Source organism: Bos indicus x Bos taurus, chromosome 1 (assembly GCF_003369695.1).
Source record: "Bos indicus x Bos taurus breed Angus x Brahman F1 hybrid chromosome 1, Bos_hybrid_MaternalHap_v2.0, whole genome shotgun sequence".
Classification (NCBI taxonomy): Eukaryota; Metazoa; Chordata; class Mammalia; order Artiodactyla; family Bovidae; genus Bos; species Bos indicus x Bos taurus.
In genome coordinates, this window is record NC_040076.1 from 134,521,972 (window position 1) to 134,539,213 (window position 17,242).

Genomic DNA, 17,242 nt, shown 5'->3' on the forward strand with positions numbered 1-17,242 from the left:
ATTTATTTAATTTGAACATTGATTAAAATACAGACTATTTAGTGGCTTCAGACATAGTAAACGATTTAGCCTTTTTTTCCTCTGGCTCGCATACCATACTGTCCTCAGAACCTAGAAGGGTATCTTGACTAAATTTTCAACTTTAGTTTGACTAACATTTGGAAACCATGGATGATATCATAGAATAATAGAGTTTTGGCTGACTTTTTGAAACCATCATGATATCATAGAATAATAGAATTTTGTGGCTGAGGAGGGACTTTAACTTTGTCTGGTTTAACTCCCTTGTTTTATAGTTGAGGAAATTGATGCCTGGAGAAGGTGGTTAAGTAATGGATTGCCAAAGGTCACTCAGCTACTCATTAGCAAAAACTCCACTTTAGTTCTGTTCCTACATTACTTTTGCTTTTTGCCTTAACTGATTCCTCATGTTCGTCTTTGATGTAGTTGATTTCTATCAATAGCCAGCCATTCATGCATCTAACATTTGAGTGCCTACAAGCACACTAACACTCCGGCCTTGCTTGAGAGGTGTGCGAGGTAGCAGGGAAGACAGATGGTTTGGTCACTGGCACTAATGTTCGACCATTGTTGTGGTCTTAGGAAACCAGTAGTTAACTTTTAAAATCATTTAGAATAATTTTTAAACTGTTATGTTATTTGAACTTAAGCTGCACAGGCCAGGTCATGTAGAACATAAGCCTTGAATTAAGCTTGAGCTTAAAATTGTTTAGGGGAAAGTGAATTTTCCTTGATGGATGTTGAGCGTTTTGCAGAAATAACTTTGGTTTTTCAGCTTGGAATTTGGGTTATCTAAAAATAACTTATGAATAAATGTCATATTTTCTAACAAGAGAGTAACATTCCTAGTGTGCTAGAATTGGCGGTGAGAAATTTAAGTCTGGTTATGATAGTTGAAGAACTGAAATGTTCTTCAGCTTAGAGGAGAACAGTCCTGTACATTTTAAGAATAGCATGCTCCCTGTTCAGTCCATGACTGTCCCCCCTTGTTCCTGTCAGCCTTCCGGCAGTCTCTTTCCACTTTCCATCTGCTTGTTGCCCTGCTCTGTCCTCTTTTCTGTTGGCCCTTTCATTTTTACCTTGTGGAACTCAAGTTTTGTTTTGAGGTCTCCTCTGACTCTTTCATAGTGCTGCTTTTTCTCTTCAGCCTAACTGAAACCTAATTGTGAGTGAAATTTTCCTCAGAATCCTTTCCAGTTGCTGGAAAACAGTTTTAGTACATTCCCTTTGCATTTATGGGGTAAGGGTCAGCTTTTTTTCTTTTCTTTTTTAAAAATAATAATTTATTGGGTGACGTTCACATGACATAAAATTCACCTTTGTAAAGTGAAGAAAGAATTCAGTGACATTTAGTTTATATGTCATATTGTGCAGCCACCAACCCTGTCTAGTTTCTAAACATTCCCATTGCTCCAGAGTAAAACTCCTTACCCATTAAGCAGTCTTTTCCCATCTTCCTCTCTCTTCAGCCTCTTGCAGCCACCAATTTGTGTTCCATTTATCTATGTGGATTTATCTATGCTGGGTGTTTCATATAAATGGACTAATAAAATACGAGGCATTTTCTCTCTGGCTTCTTTTTGGCACTGTGTTTTGGGAGTTCATTCACATTGTAGCATGTGTGAGTCCTTCATTCGTTTCCACGACCAAATAGTATCCCATTCTGTGTCTATACCAAAATTTGTTTATTCATTCATATTTTGATGGACATTTGGGCTGTCGCCACATCTTTACTTTTGTGAACAGTGCTGCTATGAACGTGTGTGTTAAGTACTTGATTATCTGTTTTCAATTTTGGGTGTATACCTGAGAGTGGGTCATGTGGTAATTCTGTTTTAACTTTTGGAAGAACCACCAAACTTTTTTTTTTTTTACAGTGACTGAGCCTTTTTGTGGTCCCATCACAGTGTACAAAAGTTCCAACTTCTCCATATCCTTGCTAACGCTTGCAGTTTTCTGTTTGTTTTGTAATTAAAGCTATCCTAGTGAGTGTAAAGGGATACCTCATTGTAGTTTTGATCTGTATTTCCCTCATGACAAATGATATTCATATGTTTGTTGGCTGTTTGTGTGTTTTCTTTGGAGAAATGTCTATTCAGGTCCTCTGCCCATTTAAAAAAAATATTTATTTATTTGGCTTCATGGAGTCTCAGTTGCAGCACACAGGATCTGTGTTGCGGGGCACGGGATCTTCGTTGTGGCATGCAGGCTTCTCTCTAGTTGTGGTGTGTGGGCTTAGTTGTCCCACCCCATGAATTGAAGTTGCTCAGTCGTGTCCGACTCTTTGCGACCCCGTGGACTGTAGCCTACCAGGCTTCTCAGTCTATGGGATTTTCCAGGCAAGAGTACTGGAGTGGGGTGCCATCTCCTTCTCCAGGGGATCTTCCCAACCCAGGGATTGAGCGTGGTTCTCCTGCATTGTAGGCAGACGCTTCACCCTCTGAGCCACCAGGGAAGCCTGTTCCACCCTATGTGGGATCTTAATTCACCGACTGGGAATCGACCCAGCGTCCTCTGGTTAGAAGGTGGATTCTCAACCACTGGACTACCAGGGAAGTCCCCCTTGCCCATTTTTAAATTGTCTTTTTGTTGTTGGGTTGTAAGAGTTCTTTATATATTGTGGACACTAGACCCTTATCAGATATATGATTTGCAACATTTTCCTCCATTTTCTAGGTTGTCTTCACCTTGATAATGGCTTTGGATGTACAGAGGGTTTTATGAAGTCCAATTTATCTATTTTTCTTCTGTTAGTCTTGCTTTTAGTGCCATATTTAAGAATCCATTGCTAAATCCAAGGTCATAAAATTTTATCCCTATATTTTTTTCTAAGAGTTTTATAGTTTTCAGTTCAGTTCAGTTCAGTCACTCAGTCATGTCCGAGACTCTTTGCGACCCCATGAATCACAGCACACCAGGCCTCCCTATCCATCACCAATTCCTGGAATTCACTCAGACTCACGTCCATCGAGTCTGTGGTGCCATCTAGCCATCTCATCCTCTGTCGTCCCCTTCTCCTCCTGCCCCCAATCCCTCCCAGCATCAGAGTCTTTTCCAGTGAGTCAACTCTTCACATGAGGTGGCCAAAGTACTGGAGTTTCAGCTTTAGCATCATTCCTTCCAAAGAAATCCCAGGGCTGATCTCCTTCAGAATGGACTGGTTGGATCTCCTTGCAGTCCAAGGGACTCTCAAGAGTCTTCTCCAACACCACAGTTCAAAAGCATCAATTCTTCGGCGCTCAGCCTTCTTCACAGTCCAACTCACATCCATACATGACCACAGGAAAAACCATAGCCTTCACTAGACGAACCTTTGTTGGCAAAGTAATGTGTCTGCTTTTGAATATGCTATCTAGGTTGGTCATAACTTTCCTTCCAAGGAGTAAGTGTCTTTTAATTTCATGGCTGCAGTCACCATCTGCAGTGATTTTGGAGCCCAGAAAAATAAAGTCTGACACTGTTTCCACTGTTTCCCCATCTATTTCCCATGAAGTGATGGGACCGGATGCCATGATCTTCTTTTTCTGAATGTTGAGCTTTAAGCCAACTTGTTCACTCTCCACTTTCACTTTCATCAAGAGGCTTTTTAGTTCCTCTTCACTTTCTGCCATAAGGGTGGTGTCATCTGCATATCTGAGGTTATTGATATTTCTCCTGGCAATCTTGATTCCAGCTTGTGCTTCTTCCAGTCCAGTGTTTCTCATGATGTACTCTGTATATAAGTTAAATAAGCAGGGTGACAGTATACAGCCTTGACGTACTCCTTTTCCTATTTGGAACCAGTCTGTTGTTCCGTGTCCAGTTCTAACTGTTGCTTCCTGACCTGCATACAGACCTCAAGAGGCAGGTCAGGTGGTCTGGTAGTCCCATCTCTTGAAGAATTTTCCACAATTTATTGTGATCCACACAGTCAAAGGCTTTGGCATAGTCAATAAAGCAGAAATAGATGTTTTTCTGGAACTCTCTTGCTTTTTCCATGATCCAGCGGTTAGGTGTTATATTTAGGTTGTTGATTTATTTTGAGTTAGTCTTTATATATGGATGAGGTAATTTCATTCTTTTTGCATATGGATATCCAGTTGTCGCAGCAGCATCTGTTAAAGAGGCTCTTCTTTCCCCATTAAGTGGTCTTGGCACACTTAACAATAATCAGTAGGCTAGATGTCTACTTGGACATCAGGTGGATGTTGAGGTCATGAACAGCCTTGGCCTTGCAAGGTTTCCCAGGTCTGCCCTTGTGCCCCACTCCCTCCTGTCTGTTGTTTCTTTGCCATGCATCATAACACATCCTTTACCATATAGTTCCTGAGGAACTGAGTACCACTTTTGATGATGGTTAAAATAACTATGGGTTTTGTTCTGTTCTAGTACTAGCTAATGGAGCCAATGTTTATACATGATTGAAACACTGCGCCAAGAAACCTAAATTTACCCTACAGAACACATTTTCCCTTTTAAAAGTTGCATAGAGAAACATTGCCAATTTCATTGGAAGATATTTTTGTAGTTTGTTTAAAATTAGTGTTTTACTGGTTCCTTAAATTCTACATTAATTGGCTAAGTCTTTTATGCTGATTGGGAAGAAGCAATAACTGCTAAGTGACCGATATCTCTGGTTGCACAATATTTTGTATCAAAGGCCTGATTATACCTGCATCAATTGTGTAAAACTTTAAAACTTTATTTATTTATTTATTTTTTCTCCAACTACAATTTTATTTTATTTTTAAACTTTACAAAATTGTATTAGTTTTGCCAAATATCAAAATGAATCCGCCACAGGTATATATGTGTTCCCTATCCTGAACCCTCTTCCCTCCTCCCTCCCCATACCATCCCTCTGGGTCGTCCCAGTGCACTGGCCCCAAGCATCCAGTATCGTGCATTGAACCTGGACTGGAAACTCGTTTCATACATGATATTTTACATGTTTCAATGCCATTCTCCCAAATCTTCCCAGCCTCTCCCTCTCCCACAGACTCCATAAGACTGTTCTATACATCAGTGTCTCTTTTGCTGTCTCGTACACAGGGTTATTGTTACCATCTTTCTAAATTCCATACATATGCCTTAGTATACTGTTTTGGTGTTTTTCCTTCTGGCTCACTTCACTCTGTATAATAGGCTCCAGTTTCATCCACCTCATTAGAACTGATTCAAATGTATTCTTTTTAATGGCTGAGTAGTACTCCATTGTGTAAAACTTTAAACATTTTAACTATTGCACTTAAGCTGTGTAAAAATTAATCAAAAAGATAGATAAGCAACAAGGACCTACTGTATAGCACAGGGAATTCTACTCAATATTCTCAGATAATCTATATGAGAAAAGAATCTAAAAAAGAATGAATGTATAACTGAATTACTGCCATATACCTGAAACTAACAAAGCATTGTAAGTCAACTATAATCCATTAAAAAAAAAAAAAACTAAGGAAAAAAGTCAATTGGCTAGAAATATATAGGCTTATTTCTGGACTCTCAGTTTTCTTCCATCAGTCTAGATATCTGTCATTACGTTATTACCACACTGTTTAGGTTTCTCTGGCTTTGTTGTAAGTTTTGCAGTTGGAAAACGTAACTCAACTGTGTTCTTTTTCAAGACTCTTTTGGCTGTTTGAGGCCACTTACATTTCCATATTAATTTGAGAATCTGCTTTTCTGTTTTCTGCAAAAAGGGCAGTTACGACTTTGATAGGGATTGCACTGATATATCCCTTTGGGTAGTATTGCTACCTTAAAAATAGTAATAATAAGTCTTTCAGTGCATGAAGATGGGATGTCTTTCCATTTATTTAGGTCTTCTTTAATTTCAGTAGTTTTGTAGTTTTCAGTGTATAAAACTTTCATCTCCTAATTTAATTGATTGGAGTTGTTTTCTTAATTTCCTTTCTGGGTTGTTCATTAGGGGACCAGCTTTTATCATGCATTATATCCTTCATTTGTTACTTTGATTTTTGATTGTTTTGCCCTGGGACAGTGACTCAGCATCCTCTTCTCTTTTTATATCAATGAGATTTACTTATAGGACCTTTGACCCGTTAGGGTTGTTGGAGTCACTGAGTTGTAAGATGATCCTCAGTGACTTGTTTTCATTACTTCCCTCCCTTTATCCCAGAGGATATTAACATTACTATGATTTTTTTTTCCCTCACTTATTACTTGTGACTGTGCTGGTGCTTTTCTAAATAGGCACTCATTGAAATGGCCAATTTGGACTTGGTTCTTTTCTCAGCCCTTGGAGCATCCTTGCTGTGATCAGGGTGTTGAAGGGATTGCTGTAGTCAATCCCTTCTACTGGAACCAAGCTGTTTCCTGGTCTCTTAAAGTTGCCCTTTCCCTGGCTTGTGCACAGCTGGCTGAGTAAAGCATCACTGAATAAATGGTTTCCTTCACTGCCTCTCTAACCATTCTTCACTGCCCACTTCTCTGCAGAACCTACAGCACCACTCCCAGATAATGATAAATCCTGCCATCTGCTGGCCCTGCTTTGAGACTGCATTTAATTGTTATGTCATTCTTGAAACACTAGCGATTAGCAGTAGCAATTAGAAAGGAGTAGATTATCTAGATCCTGTCTTCAGTTGTCTATTACTTTTCTCTTTCTTAAAAATTGTTTTGAGCATGATGGAGAAGGAAGGAATAAAGATTACATTCAGGAATACATGTATGATAGTCTTTACAGATTTCATCTTTTTCTAAAAATCAGTTTGTTTAAAATTCTTTTTATTTTTCTAACTATTGCCTGATTATCTGAATAAAAACATACGCCATTTGGAAAGTATACAGAACTATAAAAAAGAAGAAAAGTACACATTATTTAACTATGCATTGGGAGTCTTTGGTAAATATCTTTCCAGCATTTTTCCATGTTCTCATTTTTCTTTATGCAGTTGAAATCTTAGAATATAGGTAACTCTTTGAGATAGATGGTACATCAGAATCTATAATGTTATATTTTCTCTCCCTCTCTGTGTCCTTGCCTGTAGTCAGGTTGTGGACTATATGTTTTCTACTTTACAAACTGTGCTTTTCCTTATAGCTGATCACTTTTTTCTAAATCTCCTATGGTTGCTTTGGAAGAATTGAATTTCCTTTAAAAGTATGGTCTTGATGTGTCTATGTGTCCACTCCCCCATATTAATTGTGGATGGAGATACACATATCTACATGCTAAGATCAGTCATAGGCTGATAGTTTCGTAACATGATTAAACATATATTGGATTCTCCTCATATTTCTGTTATTTTGGGGAAATTGATTACATTGGGTTCTTTTTGAATTTCTAATATTTAGGGATTTTTTGGATTCTACATTTTGATTTAGAGCTACATTCATAATTATTATACTAGAATTATTACTCATGATAAACCTTTTCTCAGTATAAAATGATTATCTTATGTTAAAAATAAAAGTGTTATTAACTTTTCAGTATGTTTTGGAGTGACTTTTATGGAGAAGGATACGTAATTGGTATTTTTTTGAGAATCTGTTGTCTTTGCACATGATGAGAATTTCTCTGGGAATATAATTCTTGGCGCATTTCTGATTCCCCTGAAACCTATCATCTTGGGATTTCCTGGGTTACCCTTATTCAGACAGTGAGCCTGGGTGGTTCAAGGATTTTCTTCTCATTTCAGCCTCATTGTCACTGTTGAATGGTGAAATTCTGAGCTTTGATATTTTTCAGTTTGTAATGCTTTTCCAAATTTTACCTTTTGGTTGGGGCTTCGCTGGTGGCTCAATGGTAAAGAATCTGCCTGCCAATGCAGGAGATGTGGGTTTGATCCCTGAGTTGGGAGATCCCTTGGAGAAGGAAATGGCAACCCACTTCAGTATTCTTGCCTGGGAAATCCCATGGACAGGGGAGCCTGGTGGGCTACAGTCTATGGGTCACAAAGAGTTAGACACGACTTAGTGACTAAACAACAACAATGACAACCTTTTGGTTGGGTATTTTAAGGGAAAGTTGACGGAAAGGTGTTTTAGTCATTAGTAATTTGTTATTGGAGAAGGCAATGGCAACCCACTCCAGTACTCTTGCCTGGAGAATCCCATGGATGGAGGAGCCTGGTGGGCTGCAGTCCATGGGGTCATGAAGAGTGGGACATGACTGAGCGACTTCACTTTGACTTTTCACTTTCATGCATTGGAGAAGGAAATGGCAACCCACTCCAGTGTTCTTGCCTGGAGAATCCCAGGGACGGGGGAGCCTGGTGGGCTGCCGTCTCTGGGGTCGCACAGAGTCGGACACGACTGAAGTGACTTAGCAGCAGCAGCAGCAATTTGTTATTACTATGTTAATCTTAATATATCAAAGATATTATCTCTACCAATGTGATTTTTTAATTGAATTTTGTCATTTGAGGGCTTTTTCCTCTAGCTTTTACTGGCCTTCATATATTATTTTAGACAGTAATTGGGTTTTTGTTTAGTGAATTGCTGCAGCTGAATGAATATTTCTTTAAACCTGATTTTGAAAACTAATTTTTAATTTTCCCAGTTTAACTCCTATGAAAAATAAAAGAAAAAGGATAAAAGCATAACCCATAATTTACCATTTAAAATCAATTACTGTTCATATTTTTTGGTATTTATTTTCTTTTTTGAGAAAATGGAACACACATAATGGAGACCCATTATAAATGACAGACATATTTAAAATTTACTATGTATAGTAAATCATAGTCCTGTCCTTATTTAATGTGATTATAAGCAAAACTCAATTTGTTAAAATTTATTTATATAGTCTTATTGATGCCTTCATAGTCCTTTCCAGTAATTTTTTTAGTCGTTAAAACCTGTCTTCAAAGGGGAATTTCAGTATGTCTCGTGGGTGAGCAGGGAGAGATTTGACTAAAGGGTACAGTGGCTTGGAACACCATCTCTCTCCTCCAAAGAAAGAGAAATTGTTGAAAACTGTTGTTCTCTGTTAGGGATGGATTATAGTTTATTGATCATTGCTCTGTTAGTGGTAATTTATATTGTTACTTTTCTTCAGTTTTAAATATAATTTTGATTAATATATGTGCATAAATGTTTGTGTCTATATTTGGTCTTCTAAGGATGAGTTTTTAGAATTGGATTTACTGGGTTAAAGTATAAACATTTATAAATCATTGATAAATGTTCACAAATTGCTTGCTTGCACACCCTATCTAACATTCAGTATTGTATTGAAAGAATATAAGCATTTCTCTTCCAACATCAAATGCATTCCTAACAAACAAACAAAAACCTTTAAGATTTTGAAATCATTAAAAATAACAGGAATTATGGGAAAAATAAGGTTAAGGGTAAACCATTCAAGACCTCTGCAATTTTCAAACCAAGTACTAATAAAAGCATAATTGGTACCTTATGGGATAACTTGAACAGCTTGGTCAAACCACTTAGGGTGGCTGAGGCAGTTTCAGAAGAGAGTTAAAGATGATAAAAAATAATAGGATGGAAATCACTGGCTTGCATGGTTTTGAGGTAGTGCAGATGAGAGCTGCTTTCTAAGCTGGTGGTGCTGCCATCAAGTTGGGCCTAAGAGAGCGTGCAGCTTCCTGGGCCTAGGAACCACACAGAGACTGCTGGTGCTCCTCTGAGGAGAGAACCTTTTGTGCGGATGCTTATTTTTAGTTCCCTTTTTCACTGTTTTAGCTTTCTTAAAATAGGGCCGAGCGGGACTCCTGCCTGGCAGTAGCTGAACTGAGTGAGGGTCTTTTCCTTTTCCACTGAAAGTTATAGTTCTTTACCTGCTATTCTAGTTCCCCATGTCTGGGAAGATACAAATGTTAACTGACGCAGTTTCTATTAATATGTTGTACTGGTATTTTAATTTCCTAACCACTGATATGCTAATTGATGTTTAGGAATATGTTTTATGACAGAATTAGATTTACTAATTTGATGGGTGAAAATTTGAACTTCATTTTAATGGCTTCTTTGAAGAAATTCAAATCCTTTCAAACTAGGAATAACTGCCTTAGTAAAGAATGGCTATTTCAAAACAAATTGTCAAAATCGAATCAGGAAACAGCAACTCTGTTTGCAGTTGTATTACAGTTTTACAGTATTAGTGTATTACAGTTTCAGTACCTAAATCTAGGGTAGTGAATTTTAACATTTCAGTTTTTATTTTGATGGCCATTGTTTATAGATATGGATCACAGGGCTCCAAACTGTCAACAGCTTATAAATATTTATTTGTTGAACATAGAAGCATGGTTTTATAGTGACTCTCATTGGTGGGCATTCCTTCATCCAGGATTATGCAGCATTCAGTTATAGCACCAGAGAAGACAAGGGACAGGGGAGTCAAAACAGTTCAGGATTGGGTGTTTGCAGGATGGGGTATGCATGTCTTAGCTGTGGGAGAAAGTTGAGGGTACTGGTAAGAAAGTAATGGCAGTAATTGGGGTTGAGGTCAGTAAGAAAAAAACAAGGAAATGATTGCTATAATCAAGTGGGAGAAACAAGAGGATTATGGACCCTGGAGGTATTATGAGCCCAGAGAACAGCTGTTGTAACAATAAAGGGAAGGAACTGAAGAGCTACTGAAGTATTGAGATAATTACAGTTCAAGATTTTGGAGGTAAAGCAATTTATATATTTCCACTGTCCATAGAGATGGGTTACTTTGGTATGGATAAAGGTTATTGGAATTGGGGAATAAAAGGAACATTGAAGAACACGTTGAGAATGGGTTAGTCTCACGTACATTGGGAGTCTGGCATTATAAGTCACAGGAGAAGGGTGTTTAGAAATTTCATTAACTGGTTCCAGTATCTCAGTGAATGAGGTAGCTAAGATACTGGGAAGGAGCTTTGTGTGGAGTTGAATTTACTAGATGCTCTTAACATTTTAAACTGTGTCTGGAAAACGCAAATATTTACGCATCATTGTTATTATTACCAGTAATTATAACTGTTATTTGTTAGGAACAGATTTCTTTATTTCCCTGTGAATGATGTTTGGAATTTAAATTTGGAAGTTGTTGATCACTTATGATTATTTTTTTCTAAAACTTTATGTTGGTGCTAGTAACTTTCTATGGTATGAAGACTTTTTGAGATTAGAAAAGAGAGGTAAAAACTATTGTTGAGTCTTTTTTTCTCCGTCTTTAAAAAAGTTTAGATGAACTTTGTATATAATGAAACATGCAGATCTTAAATGTACCGTTGGTTGAGTTTTGAAAAATACATACACCTATGTAATCATAACCCTAGTTAGATACAGAACATTTCCATCACCCCAGGAAATTCCCTTAATAACACAGTGATTTGATTTCTATCATCACAAATTAGTTTTGCCTGCTCCTAAATGGCACCCCGCTCCAGTACTCTTGCCTGGAAAATCCCATGGACAGAGGAGCTTGGTAGGCTGCAGTCCATGGGGTCACTGAGGGTCGGACACAACTGAGCGACTTCACTTTCACTTTTCACTTACATGCGTTGGAGAAGGAAATGGCAACCCACTCCAGTGTTCTTGCCTGGAGAATCCCAGGGACGGAGGAGCCTGGTGGCCTGCCGTCTCTGGGGTCGCACAGAGTCGGGCACGACTGAAGCGATTTAGCAGCAGCAACAGAACGTTTTATAGTAATAATTAATATAGGATGTACAGCTTCTTTGATTCGTGGTCTGTTAGAGTCACCCCTTGTTACAAAGTCTCAACAGTTTGTTCTCATTGCTGAGTAGTATTCCATTGTGTGAATGAATATAACACAATTGGTTATTTATCTATCTGCCGAGGGATATTTCTGTTGTTTTCAGTTTTTGCTGTTCTGAATAAGAGTGCTCTCAAAGTTAACATACGAGTTTTTTTGTGGAATCATATGTTTTAATTTCTTTTGGTTAATTATCTAGGAGTGGAATGACTGAATCTGAGTAGACGTACACTTTGCTTTATAAGAAAACTGCCAGTTTTCCAAAGTTGTCCCATTCTTAGCAATGTGTGAGAGCTGCATTTGCTCCACATCCTTGCCAACATTTAGTCATTCTTCTGGGTGGAAATGATATCTCATTGTGGTTTTAATGTGTATTTCACTGATGACTAATAATGTTAGCACCTTTTTATACGCATATAAAAAGGTACGCACCTTTTTATATGCGTATCGTCTATTTACATATCTTTTCTTACAAAATGTATGTTCACATCTTTTGCCCTTTTTATTTAATTGTGTTGTCTTTTAATTTTTGGTTCATAAGAGATCTTGACATATTCTAAAAATAAGTCCTTTTGGTAGATGTGTTGTGAATATTTTCTCCCAGTTTGTGACTTGAATTTTATTTTCTTAATATCTTTTGAGGAGCAAAGTTTTTAATTTTAATGATGACCACTTCATCAGTTTTTCTCTTTGGATTCATGGTTTGCATGGCCAGTCCAAGAGATGTTTGTTTAACCTAGGTTGTGAAAAGTGAAAGTGTTGCTCAGTCATGTCAGACTCTTTGACCGCATGGACTGTAGCTGCCAGGCTTCTTTGTCCATGGGGTTTCCCAGGCAAGAATCCGGAGTGGGTATCTTAGGAGGTATGAGAGCCCCACCTGGACCTCTCTGCACACCACAAGGTGTTTTAAACTCATGGTATGAGGCCCAGTCAATAGGGAACTTACATTCCGGTTGGCCTTCCCTGTAGGAGGCCATGGGATTTTCCTCCCATGTGTGGGCTCTGTGTCGTCCGTTACTGGAGGGACACCTAGCCACAACTATAAATAATAGTAAATCAACTGAGAGCTCTGATTCCCTGCTTTTATTCTTTCAGTTCTTTTGGATTATATTGTGGAGAAAACTTCTAATATTTTTACCCCTCTCAAGCACTTGCTGTTACCCTCTTCTTCCCTTTTTGTAAACAGTGAGCTGCGCTTAGGCTCACTGCCTTGGTGTAGGCAATAGTGTTTAGCTAGCATTTAGTAGGTAGGTTTTTTCCCCTTTTAATTGATTTTTTTTTTTGGTTACGTTGTATTTTGTTCTCAGTAATTACTGGGTTTCTACTTAAGATGGTGATTAAATCTTTATTTTAAATTTTTATTTAAAAGTTGAATTAATTTTAAAGAAAATATTTAATACAAGTAGGATGAAGGGGTTATCACAAAATTGAGTAATGTGATATATGTTAGAGGTTGGATGTAACCTTGGCCAAGAAAGTGGTGTGGAAATGATTGAAATTTGAAATCTCTAGCATTTCTTAGGCATCTTGATATTTTCTCCTTTTATCTGTGGTGCTAACTTGTCTAACAGGAGTTTACCGAGCATCTGCTTTGTGTAGAGGACTGTCCTGAGAATATGAAAAGTGTAGTGTTCTCTGCTTTGCAGTTTAGATTTGGAAGAGGATGTGTGTCTGTGTGGCAGTGGGGTGAGTGTACCTTGGTAACATGCTGTTCAAGTGGCCAGCACGTCATACTGAAGGAAGCCAAGATCATCTCTGGCTAGGGCCTTGACTCACACTCATGTTTCCCCCCAGGTGCCTGTCTCTTTTCCTAAATCCTCATCAGTTTTGCAGGGTAAAGGGGCTTTTGTCTGTAGGCACTTATCTGAGAAGTCTTTGTCCAAAAGGAAATGTGTCGCATTGGTGGTTCTCAGAACCAGGGTTCTGGCTCCAGCACCCCTGTGCTTAATTGTCCCGAGTCTCAGTTTCTTCATCTTTGTTGGCAATGATAAAATCCAGTCTTCTTCCTGCTTCATAAGGCAGCACAGGTGGGATGTGCTTTTACTCTGTTATGATCAGTATTTCAAGTATTGATGGTTAATGCTTTTGAGGGTATTTGGGGCATTTAATTTTTTCTCTTTTTTTTTTCCCTAGGTCTTGATGCAGAACTTTATTATGTGAGAAATGACCTTATTAGTCACTACGCTCTATCCTTTAACCTGTTAGTACCCAGCGAGACAAATTTCCTGCACTTCACTTGGCATGCAAAGTCCAAGGTAAGAGAGCGGTCCACCAAAGAGGCCAAGACAGGACCACCCAGGCCCAGAGGCTGAGGCAGAGGCTGGATCTGAGGGGTGGGCTGCCAGCTGCACAAGAGGGTCAGTGGCGGGTGGGCTGTAGCAGTACTGGGTCTTTTCAGATTGTGTTTTAAATCTTGAGCCCATTCCTCTAGACTTTCAAATCCTTGAAAATGAAAGTAGCCTTTCATTTGAAAATGAAAAGAAAGCTAGTCATATATGTGACTAGCTTATGACCGAACACTTATTTTCAGGCTTTTCAAACAAGGATGTAGCTCTAGCTGGAAGAGGGGACAGGTGGACCTGCTAATGACTGTGCTGTTATGATGAAGAGAGATGAATGAGGGGTTGGGAATTGGTAAGATAGGTGGTTTAGACATGTTTGAGGTCTTGGATACAGTTCTCCCAGTTATGGAGAAGCAGTGAAAGTAAAGTGCAGGAGGTGTAAGCACTCGTGTTGGCGCTGGCTAAGCTTCTTTAACTGTAACAAACTTCTTGCCTGGTTTACATGTTGCTGAATTCTTTAGATTTCCTCTGTTTGGGCTCCTCTATCATGGTAAGTTTTCTCTTAAGTCAAAGAATGAGAGGCTGAGTGTAGAGTCCACCTTCCCTGGTCAACTTCAGTTTCTTTTGTCAGCCTCATGTATAAGCTTCTGAGTAGGATTTTATTTGGGAAAGAAAAATAGTTTTTGCTATACTAAAATAAGAATACCTATTGTAGAGTTTATTTTTTAAAAAGTATTACAAAGAGGTGTTCGTTCTTAAGCAAGTCATTTAAATCTGACCCCTTTAATATAGATCTTTTTATCTTCTTAGAAAACAATAATGGTTATTGGGAAAATTCAACTATTACAGAGTTGTTTTAAGAACTCTTCAGACTTTGTACATCTGAACCAAGAAAAATAATTATTGTTTATAATTTGGTATACTTGAAACCATACTTCTTTTTCCTTTTTAAACAAAAAGGGGATTATCTGATACATGTGTTGTACAGTATTTTTTCCCTACCTGATACTATGTCTTGGCAACTTTACACTTCTCTAATTACAGATTTAACTCAGTCTCTTTAATGGCTTTATAATATGATATTGTATGGATGTATGATGTATGGTTAAGTGCTTCATTGACGTATGGATTTTTAGTAACATTTCTCTTCCCTGTTACAAATAGTTTCATTCATTTGGCAGAAAAATTTTATGGTAAAGGGATGGTAAAAACAATTGGTAGTCATCTTTTGTTGCTGTTTCTAGCATTATTATTAATGAATATAGAATCATAGAAAAAATATGTGTGTGAATGTGTATGTATGTATATAGGTATATGTGTGTGTGTATATATATTAAGAATGTCTAAATTTGTTCAGAAATTTTTGTGTACTTTTGGCATTATTTCTGAATGGTACGTTGTGATCAGAAAGTGAAATGACTGGGTCAGAGAATGTTCATGATTAAAATTTTGACTGCTGTTGCCAAATTCTTTCTCCCATCCCTCTCCCAAGATGGTACCAATAAGCCAACACTCCTTACAAAGTGAATAAGGTGCTTATTTCAGTTCACTGCTTAATGCTAAATATTTTAAGTATATTTGTTTGTCAGTTAGGAAAGTAGAAATGATTATGTAAATATGCATATATCCACATTTTTATATATGCTCACACGTATATTAGAGAAATGTACACATATACGTGCATTAAAATACGCCTGCAGGAATGTTTGGATTAAAGTTCAATTAGCTTGGATCCTGGGTAAAGTGTATGTGCCTTGCTGTCTAGAACACCTAAGTCCAACATTATTGCCTTGGGGTATCCAAATAGGGGATGTTCTTTTAGGAGTGGTTAGATCTCTTTAGGATGAAATCTGCAAAAACAGAGGGAGAAGATTCATGTGATCTAACAACATTTAGTAGATGATAACTTGGATATGCTGAAGTGCCAGCATAAATGACATAGGTCACTCAGAATAGGTTCACTTGAGACATTTTAATCTGAGGTCTTGTTAGTTTGAATGAGTAGGCACCTGGACTCTTCAAGGAGACAAACCTAATTCATTTTTCAGTAATGTGTGACTTTATTATTACTTGGGTGACCTTATCATTATTTGGGGGAGTAACCTTTAATTTTTATGTAATTTCAGACAGAAAATTACAAAAACAGTGCAAAGACTTCTCATTTATCCTTCACCCAGATTCACAAATTGTTACTGTTCTGCCCCATTTATTTTATGATTCATTCTCTCATTCTCCCTACTCTCATGCACACAGACTTTTTTCCTCTTGAACTGTGTGCAAGTGATGGCATGTTTCATGCCCTTTTACCCCTGAGTACATCGGTCTATATTTTCTAAGGATAGGAGTATTCTTTATATAACCAAAGTACAGCGGTCAAAATCAGGAAACTTAACACTGACACAAGACTGTTATCTAATCTCCAGAACTCACACTTCACCAGTTAATCACAATCATGTTTTTTGTGGCTCTTTTTCCCCCTCCTGTGGCCTTTCTCTGTGTTTCTTGACTTTGACATTTAGGAACATAGGCCGGTGGACTGCCGCCTCAGTTTGAGTCGCCTGAGGCTTCCTCGTGACTGGGCTCACGAGTGTTTCGGTGGTGGTAGCACCGCAGCAGAGCTGTCCTCCCCTCTGCACGTGATGTCAGCTTGTCCTTTTACTGTGGATGTTACTGTGATCGCTCAGTTCACCAGGTTTCTCCACTGTAAGGTTCTCTCCTTTATAATGAACAAGTAATTGTGGGGACATAATTTGAAATTAGGGCTTCCTAGGTGGTGCCAGTGGTAAAAAAAAAACTCACCTGCTAATGCAGGAGACATAAGAGATGCAGATTTGATCCCTGGGTTGGGAAGATCCCCTGTAGGAGGGCATGGCAACCCACTCCAGTATTCTTGCCTGGAGAATCCCTGGGACAGAGGAGCCTGGTGGGCAATAGTCCATAGGGTTGCAAAGAGTCAGACATGACTGAAGTGACTTAGCATGCACAATTTGAAGTTATATATTAAAATTCTGTATCAACAGCCTTTCAAACACTAGTTTTTGCACCTGTGTTTAAAACTCGGTTTCAGTTTTAGCCATTGTGATTGTTCCTCTCACTGAAAGAGGTCAGATCTGCACTGGGTAACCATTTGGTGGGCATGTTGTAGAAGGAATTTAAACATTTGTGGAATGGTGGTCTTGAATTTTAGGTTCCCTTGCAACTCTGAGATCCATTGTTTCAAGTAGAGAAGCTTTTTATATTCTCCAAAAAATTGACAGTTAGTCCTTTGTTACTTTTCCCATCTGTA

The 17,242-nt window shown here is 38.2% G+C and overlaps 1 protein-coding gene across 3 annotated transcripts in view; it reads left to right on the top strand.

The window, feature by feature from the left end:
- The window catches only part of RYK (receptor-like tyrosine kinase), a 108,738-nt gene that overhangs the window by 12,648 nt on the left and 78,848 nt on the right, over positions 1-17,242 (top strand). For all 3 annotated transcript variants that reach the window (XM_027545648.1, XM_027545653.1, XM_027545655.1), the window contains exon 2: positions 13,808-13,929. In XM_027545648.1, the coding sequence (XP_027401449.1) occupies positions 13,808-13,929 (122 nt within the window). The remainder of the gene's footprint in view (positions 1-13,807; positions 13,930-17,242) is intronic.